The 9,247-nt window shown below is 36.7% G+C and overlaps 1 protein-coding gene across 2 annotated transcripts; it reads left to right on the forward strand.

The window, feature by feature from the left end:
* The first annotated feature begins 1,470 nt into the window (after positions 1 to 1,470).
* Positions 1,471 to 4,497, forward strand: hbegfa (heparin-binding EGF-like growth factor a). Of its 2 annotated transcripts, XM_048176834.1 has the most exons (6): positions 1,471 to 1,684; positions 2,314 to 2,523; positions 2,641 to 2,845; positions 3,012 to 3,167; positions 3,252 to 3,342; positions 3,436 to 4,497. In XM_048176834.1, exons 1-5 carry the CDS (start codon positions 1,624 to 1,626, stop codon positions 3,322 to 3,324), a joined length of 705 nt encoding a protein of 234 aa, XP_048032791.1. In that variant the 5' UTR covers positions 1,471 to 1,623; the 3' UTR covers positions 3,325 to 3,342; positions 3,436 to 4,497. The 2 variants fall into 2 exon arrangements, with proteins under 2 accessions (XP_048032791.1, XP_048032790.1); XM_048176833.1 differs by lacking the exon at positions 1,471 to 1,684 and having other exon boundaries at positions 1,718 to 2,523.
* The last annotated feature ends 4,750 nt before the right edge of the window (positions 4,498 to 9,247 follow it).

The raw sequence follows: 9,247 nt of genomic DNA on the forward strand, positions 1-9,247 counted from the left end.
AAATTAATAGAAATTAAATAGAAAATAAAATTAAATAACAATTTAAAAAATGCGAAGGTATTTAAAGATTACCCACATATAGAAAGACAGATCGACAGCTAGATTGTTACCATTTTAAAGTTTAACCTGAGATACACTTCAAAAATAGAAAGCAAAATTTGTCTATGCGCTGGTTTGACTCTCTATGTAACAGTTCGAAGTATTCACTAGATGGCAGTAGCGAACTGTTTTGCTCATAGCCTACTTATCTAGTTTTGCTTATTTAAATGGTGAAACACTGAACACAAATATGCATAATGCTGTTTGTTCAGTGTGTTGTAAGTCCTATATCCAAAAACAGGGAAAGATGTCCCTGGTGCAAAGTAGTTTTTAGGATTTCAGAACAGCCTGACTTAAATTTTATTTGTAAAAGTTTCTTTTGATGTCCAATAATTGTGATGGATTACCAAAAAGTCACTAGGTGTGACAATGAAAGAATGCAGTCGTGGTTAAAGATGTTAAGGATTAAGAAGAATTAAAGATGTAAAGAAAATTAAAGATGTAATGCAATTTAATGTTTGGTCATGAATGTTCTCATTCATTCAATCACAGCAGATTGCCAATCCCAGAGAGGGAAATCAAACGGTATTAAGTCAAACGCAGCTGAATCTTGTGTATTTGCTTCACTACAGGGATTTGTACATTAATCCATTAACTAACATTCATATCATCATCAGATCATTAGATAATGTTTGTTTAAATACTAGTTAGACATGTCTTAAAAGAGAAAAAAAATTCAATATTTTACATAAATCTCCACTCTTAATGTGCTTATACTGAACCAATTGCATGGTTCTCCTCCAAAAGAAATATAATATCATCCACATTATATTATAGTCTCTTTTATAGGTTTACTACTTTTATGTTTGTTACAAACTCGTGATCTAGGCTACACTACGGCAGGTGTTGTTTTTAACCTTTTATTGTCTTTGGGTCATTTCAGTAAAGAATTCACATTATAAATATCATATATATAGTGCGATTGTTTTAATATAATAAATGTATATAAATAATATATGTTTTTATTTATGAGTCAGATTTCAAGCAAAAAAAAATTCTTATTTTTCTATCCTTTCTATTTTTCTTGTGCATAAATGTCAATAAATCAATGTGTTGTGATAAACTTTCAAATAGGCCCGTATTGACTGCTCCAGTAACAATTGCAATTTATTTGTGAAATATGAATGAACTAAAATTTCAGAATAAGTTGTTATAAAATATATGAGATATTATAAAATGGCAAAAGTGAAGTTAACCAAAAAAAAAACATTTTCAATATGTTTTATTAAAATTGTGTTATATTACTTCATAAATTAAACAAACAAACAAACAAACAAAAAAAACGTCAAGCATTTCTTTTCTAGATACACAATGTGTTACAGCTCCGAGTGGGCGTGTTCACGGTCATAATCATATTTAAACGGCTGTCACTGAGACTCTGCTGATTTTTTAACCTTGACGCACGAAAGACGCTCACAGTAACAAAGTAACACTCGAAGACACAAAGTAACAATCTACAGTGACTTTAAAGGAATTAAGAGAGCGGGAAGGATTTTATTTTTAACAACTGAATCTATCGTCGTCATGACCAGAAGGGAAAATATGAAGTTTTTAACTGTTTTCCGACTTTTTGTCTTTACCATCGGTGAGTATATCTGACAGGCGGCCACTTGGTGCTGAAGGGTGTCGCATTACAATCCTGAGCTAGTTATATAAGTGTAAAATGGTAGTTTTTAGCAAAATGCTTTGTATTTACTAATAGCCTATGGAAATGTAATCAAAACATGGCTTGTTTAATACTTAAAACAGACTTTTTTTACCCTTCAAAACCTCGGATTTGCCAATGAATCTATTAATGGGTCAACAATGTCGTTCAGTCATTCGGTTTTAAGAATATTCTGGGATATATTTATTTTTGTCTCATGCGTTCATTCGTTAGCTCAGTGTCTGTGCATGCAAGATTTTTGTAAATTGAAGCCCCTCAGCACCCTCTAGGGGTATTAGGTAATGCACACAAACTATTATTAGTTTTAAAATATGCTTATTTGTATGTCATCAACGAGACCTTGAAGAAAATGTTTTAATTCTAGTTAAAATGGAAGATATTGATGTGCTCTTTGCATTAATGAAGAAAAATATGATTAAAACAATACAATTCTGTGACACCTATTCGGCATATTATTTACATTATGGTCAACAATCCACTTCATAATCGAAAACAATCAATGAGCCTAACTAATCAAGTTTTAATGGCTATTATGTTTTCCCATTCAGTGGCTGTCACGTCGGTGAGCTGTGCGTCTATAGAGCGGTTTGAGAGCGAGAGGCCTGCACAGACAGCTGTGATTGATCTTTTGGAAGCACTGAATGAGAAGAGATCTACTTTGGACAACAAGCAAGTGGGATATGAGGAAGAAAGTGAGGAGTACTACTATGACGATGAAGAGGAGGATGAGTTTTCTGGAGATTATGGGCTGCCAATGGGTAATTGTTTTCTGTTCATTTATTTTTTCTGATTTGCATGTGTGGTGTACTTGGTGTACTGTAGTATCTGATACAATATAAGTTAACTGTATATTTTCTCTTCTCTCCTACCAAAAGTTGCGTTTTCAAGCAAACCCAAAGACCAGAGTGCAGTTTTGAATGCAGAGAAACTTGAAGATTCAAAGAGGAAGGGGCTCGGAAGGAAGAAAGGAAAAGGAAAGGGAAAAGGCAAGAAAAGGAATCCATGTCTAAAAAAGTACAAGGACTTTTGTATCCACGGAAGCTGCCAGTACCTGAAGGACATAAAAGGGCCCTCATGCATGTAAGCACTTCCCTTAAGCCACATCGTCTGTAATTTTTGTGAATATTTTTTTTTTTTTTTTTTTTTTTTTTTTTTGTTAAAATCTATTTTATTTAAATAGTTCCATTTTATAGCCATGTATGAGAAACAATGTTTTTTTGTTTTTTCTCTCTCTCTCTCTCTCCAGATGTGATCAGGGCTACTCAGGAGAGCGGTGTCACCTTTTCTCCCTGGAAGTAAGGACGAATGGTGATGCGTACGACCGCACTACGGCGCTCGCTGTGGTGGCTGTGGTTCTCTCTTCATTATGTCTCACCATCATTGGACTTCTCCTGGCGCTCAGGTTGGTTTTTAATCACCATCTTTAGTTTCTATAAGCGAGTGGATGTCTGCAGTCTATCATAATGTCTGTCTTTTTATCATCTAGGTTTCATAAGAAAGGCGCATATAATGTGGAAAATGAGGAGAAGGTTAAACTGGGAACTGCCCCACACCACTAAACAAGACCGGAGAGAACGGTGAGTGAAGTCATCCATTTGTATATACTGCATCAACTCATCCAGCCTGATTTGACTCAGTTGCTTGACATCTGGGTTCTTGTTTTATTTCAGGGCGACCGTGTGGAAATTCTACCTCAAAATGAAGTGGCAAAGTTGAATGTTGTGAGGAGCAGAGGGCACAGCGTGCTGGAGGAGAGGGAAGAGTGACCGCGTTTGTTTGGCAGGAGATGCGCCGCCTCCGTGAAGGGCCTGACTCACAAATGACTCTCTAAAAGGTTCGCAGGAGAGCTCAAAACCTGCCACCATCTGGAACTCTGACGGACTGACTCGGTTAGAAAGAGACCCCGAGCTGTTCGATTCAGAATAAGAAGGAACTCTTCGGGGTTGGGAATGTAGTTTGAGTTTTAGAGGCTAAGCTTTTTCTAGTACTGAAGAAGCTTTGCCTGAAATAAGTATTCTTACAAATAAGCATTTTTGTTTATGTCCTGTGCACTGTGTATTTAATCGTTGCTGGCTATGCTTTAATTTATTTATTTATGTATATATCTATTAATATTTATTTGGATTTAGACCAACAATGTCCAGCCCAAATGCACTGGCAACGTATTTGAAAGTCTTTGTGTTGTATGTCGATGTAATATTTTATTTATTAAAAAAAAGCAATAGTAATCTGTGTCTATTCAGTAAATGAGTACTGAACAATGGTAGACTGAAAATCAAAATGATAGTATATTATATATTAAAAAATAGTATATTATAATAGTACATATTCTATATATACTATTATAGTATATTATAACGTATGCTTTTTTTGATGCATTTAATGAAGAGAATATTTAAGAATTATTTGTATTTTAATGTCCAGGACAGTGTTAGAATGTATTTTTCAGCAAACTTTGAAAAGTCATATTTCAAGCTTGTTTTTTGTTGTGTTTTTTAGGAGAGAAGAAAAAAAAACATTTTGGCCAGTAAACTGCACTGTTATATTAAACAGTGTGCAAATTATGAAATGTGAATTGTTTTGTTTGAGCAGTTCATTTTCTGCTTATTTAATTTCAGCATCCTGCTCTATAAGACATAAAGAAATTGTTTCCTCATTCTCTCTGTATGGAGTATTTTTTAAAATGCCCAGACATGAAATTCAGACAAATAATAAAACCTCTTTATATAAAAGACCATTTTATTGTATTTTCATTAGAGATTTGTATGCTCACTATGTTCTCAAGGAGGAAGATTCCAGTGTGATGCAATGAGTCATTTCCTCATGAGAGCAGTTACGGCCGGTTTCCCATTTTGAGGATATTTTTGAAAACTGGAATAGTTACATGAATACTGTAATGTCTACGTTTTGGCTTAAGAAGTAAACTATTTGTCTAGTCTGCCTCCTGCTATCAATTCCAAAGATTTCATGTGACATGCACCTGTATCCTGAACATGTGATCTGCATTGTGGCCATTTTACATTGACAATAAACACTCTTTCACAAACACGCCCATCACATGCAACTTCTCACCTTGCATTACTCGCATAACTCGTTACATCATCGTGAAATTGCACTTCCTCTATAGAAAGTTGCAATGCTTGTGTGTTGGCCACACTTTCAGCAACAAGACTTCCATTTTATAAATTTCTCCCCTGATCAATAAAAAATTTATCTGTGACAGACTTAAAAGACTCCATAGGAACCCTCATGACAGAGCTTATTTCCTTTTGAATGTTTGAAGTTGGTCTCAGATCTTATGTTGGTTTTTTTAACCTTTGACCCTCACTGTTTTAAACCGATGTTTAAACGTCTGTGACAAACCAGCTCCTCAAAAAGCATTACAAGCCCAGCTTGTTCCACACAGTGCCTGTCTGCTTTGATGAATGACTCATGCTGTTTGTTTGTAAAGATCCTGTTGGGTGACATCATGCTTACAGGAGCATCAGAAGATGTGTTTGCTGAGTCCGAACTTTATCTCTATTTGTTACTGATACTAAAGGATAACATGAACGTTTATTGTTTTACACTTGTATAAGTTCACTCAGCTTTCAGTAACTGGATATTGTGAGGTCAGCTGACAGACCTGGCAGGGGATACGAGTAGCTCATCACACGCTGGGTGGCCGACGGCCCTCATTTAGGGATGACATCATTCTCATGCTTTATGAGCTATCCAATCTAACTCAACCACATCTGGTTGGAATACTGTACATATGGGTTTGGGTCACACCCTGGCAGTATGTCGGGCTTACAGTTCATAATTCAGGAAGGCTATGATGACATGCGCTCAGACATTGCTTATAGTGGCTCTGCCTTTAAGACATCTCCATTGGTTGTGTAAGATGACTCAGTTGAGTAACATTTATTGTTTGCTGGTAAAAACTTGCCTTTTCTCAAAACCTTTTTGTTGAGCAAGGTGTTTCCTGGTGTAACAATGGCTCATTTCCATCATACAATGGAAGTGCACACACTGACAGTTGGAAATCTCATTAGGCCTCCAGAATGTGTTGTGCTTAAGGCTCATTATGTACACCTTTAAATGTGAAGGTGTCATGTTTCATTCACACTACACTTTTCATTCCATTGACTTCCATTCACATGCATGCAAATGCAGGAGACAGGGAATCCGAGTGCATGCAAAGAAGTTTCGCATTTCACTGGGTTCCACAGTTCAAGTTCGGTGAACCCTGACCTGCAAATTTGTATCATGTGAGGTCGTGTGACCAAAAGAGTGGTGCAGGTCTGACGTTAGAACCTGGAAGTCACCGCTGGTTCCTTTGAGATTTTCCACTGGGGTTTTATAATGGGGGTTTACAATTTATGAGTAAAATAAAGCCTGTGGTAAACATAATTTGACGATACTTTTGACGTTTTCAAAAATTAACATCACTGCTTCAAAATTCATGTTTTCGCTATGGGTGTGTGTAATTTACAGTCTTTGGCACAACAGAAGATTGATATGTCACAGCGTGTCCTCATAAAGCTGGCATGAAACGGAAGTTGTGATAGACTTTCCTTCCCTATTGTGAACTATGTGAAACAGCCTTTCAAACAAGAAAATATGTAGGGTGGGACTTGGTTTTGTCCATTGGGAATTGACTGGATCGTTGTCATTGGCTATTGCTCTCATATGAGTGACTGGTTGTCCTGCCCTCACACCACTAAACATTTCATCATCAGAGTTATTTTCATTGATTATTGAAGATTATAGAGGGCAAATGGAAATGAATATGCAATTGAAGTGGAGTAGATTGCATATTTTTACATTTTGGATGTATTATATGTTGAATTATGTTTTTTTTTTTTTTTTTTTTAAGTGTGACATCATATCAAGTGTGACTGCGGTTTTAGATGTTTGTTTTCACTCACCTGTGTTAAGCAGGGTGTGCGTCCAGCATATTAATGACTCTCTGGCTTCATCCCAATTCAGAGGCTGCATCCTTCGAAGGGCCCATGTGAAGGCCTATTGCGTCACCGCATGATGTAGGCTGTCCCAATTCGAAGGCTTCTTCAAATGCGGCCTCCAAATGTATCCTTCGTTTCGCGTGCAATGAAGGATACAACAGATGGATCTTTCGCAGCCTTGCCTAACCCAGAATTCATTGCGCATTGGTGGTGACAGGTCGAGTTACACTTTTAAACATAAGTATTGAAACTTTAAATTGGTTCAAATGTTGACATATCTTACTAAGATGCAATTATATGGTGAACATATTTAGACAGTTTGTGAACCCTGTTTTTTTTTTTTCAGACAGTTTAATATAACAAAGCTTTGAAGTCTGCGTCCTTCGAAGGATGCAGTCTCTGAATTGGGACGCAGCTTCTGTCTCTGGCACTGCTGAAGAGCAGCTGTCATGGACTCTGACACACTGTCACTCCGCCGGTGAAATACGAGCTGTGATGGATGAGGTGTCGACAGAACCTTTGTGATTCTACACTAAAGGTGCCTGATAGAGCACAATGAAATACTTGTTTTGAGCAGGCTGCTATGTTGTTGTTGTTGACTACAAGATTTTAGTTATCATTCATGTACATAGCAGAAATTGTAGGAGGACCTTTTTTGCATGTTGTCTAGTATAGTGCACAACCATTCCGGTTTTGATATTACTTTATCATCGCTATTCTCATATTGTTTTCATGACTTGTTTCCATAATTCTAAATAACTGACAAAAATAAAAAAGTACCTCAGTAATGTTTACTACTAAGTTCTATTGCAAAGGACAGATGAATAATTATTTCAAAATCACTCTTTTGTTCAGAAAACAAAAGGGAATGATGAAAAAAAATTGCGATTCAATTTATGCATTAAAGAGTTAATATTTAATATTTGTTATTATATTTATACTACATTATAGATTATATTATTATAATATAATTATAATTATATTATTTTATTTATATTCATATGTAATTATTAACATTGAATTATCCCTGGCACATGACAGACAGAGGAGTGGGACGCATGGCTAGGGATTATGGGTAGGAATTGAATGTTTACAGTGGTCACACTTCTACTGTCTCAGGATATAACTCTACATAAACATAAACTCTCTCTCATGCACCATCTGTCTATCTCCTGGAGAGCCAGTAGTCTACTTCATCTTCTCTCCTGATGGCCCATCAGAGCTGCCATCAGATTCTTTCACCGTGACCTCATGGTGCTGGACAGACACTTGTGTATCTTTATCACGTTATTAAATTCTCACCCGTCTATTTAGATCCCCTGGAGAGTCCGAGCAGGATTGTATGACAAATGTGAGGAGAGGATATGATAGCGCTGGGAGGAGTGAAGCAGAGAGGGGACAAAATGACTATAGAGGCATCCGTTTTTTGCTCTAGCTCCTGCACAAACAAATTCGGTTGCTTTTTCAGTGGATGCTATCAATAAACATTGGGAATCTGATGGTGTTCCAGGGCTGTGGCTTGTTTTGAGCATTGCCTTTTTTTTATTACCACAATTCAGAATGCAGCCAGAAGGGAGGGATGTCTTGCCCTTGACTCACATATTTAAACAAGAGCCTACACCCCCCCTCACAGCCTACCATTTCCGGCAGATGCGGTTAGGCAGGATTAGGCCAAAGCGTGCATGCCTTTCTGCCAGAATGACTCTTCCATGAGCCACTGTTCTGCAGAGCATGCTGATTTTAAATAGTTAACCAGCTTTCATCTTTCTGAAAATGTCACATCAAGTGTCAGTTGTCACTGAATGACAATTGCAACTCATACCTCAGTTTTAGGTAAAAAAAAATAAAAAATAAAAAAAAACACAGAAACAAGTTTGCAATTTAGCACTTCAGGTTTCATCGTCCTGAAGTCAGTGGGTTTTTTGAATGGGTTTTTGGTTAAATGCTTGAAAAAAAAGGTCTGTGTTGAATGCAAGCTTAAGATATTTTCACGTTTCATTCTACGATATAAAACACATTAGTAATACCCTCTTGTGATTTTTTGTTTAACGATTTTGCTTGTCTTTTAAAAGGGCGGTTGCTAACAAGTTAAATGCTAAAAAAAGCTAAATGGGACAGAGTTTGTCAGGAGCATCTAAACGTCCTCAGCTGAACAGAGAAACTCATCTACTTACTAGTCGATTTCACAGACAGTTGGGGGGGGGGGGGGGGGGGCTTCCAGACACAGAGACAACAACAGTACACAAATAGTAAAATAAGAAATAAGAAATAAATTCTTCAAAATTCATTACAGTTTTCTTCATTTGTGAAGATTACAAAATGATGAACGGAAAAAATGGAACTGGCGTCGCGTCAGTTCCGTAAGTTAAATATGGGAAGGTGTAGGACGTAGCGTAAGCTTTTTGAACTGCAAGAGTTTTACACTTTCTTCGTAAGTTGAATACGGAAGGCAGTCTGGTGGAAGCTAGATATTTTACTTCATAACTTGTTAAATATGGATTTTTTTTTACACAAATGCATCGCTTCACTTCAGAAG

The sequence above is a fragment of the Megalobrama amblycephala genome, linkage group LG23, assembly GCF_018812025.1.
Source record: "Megalobrama amblycephala isolate DHTTF-2021 linkage group LG23, ASM1881202v1, whole genome shotgun sequence".
NCBI lineage: Eukaryota > Metazoa > Chordata > Actinopteri > Cypriniformes > Xenocyprididae > Megalobrama > Megalobrama amblycephala.

What these genes read in the sequence shown, in the direction of transcription:
- hbegfa (XM_048176833.1), top strand. Translation starts at nt 2,229, where the DNA reads ATGGTCAACAATCCACTTCATAATCGAAAACAATCAATGAGCCTAACT. An exon ending in AGATTATGGGCTGCCAATGG is followed by an intron (nt 2,524 to 2,640) that starts GTAATTGTTTTC and finishes TCCTACCAAAAG; the next exon opens with TTGCGTTTTCAAGCAAACCC. An exon ending in GGACTTCTCCTGGCGCTCAG is followed by an intron (nt 3,168 to 3,251) that starts GTTGGTTTTTAA and finishes TTTATCATCTAG; the next exon opens with GTTTCATAAGAAAGGCGCAT.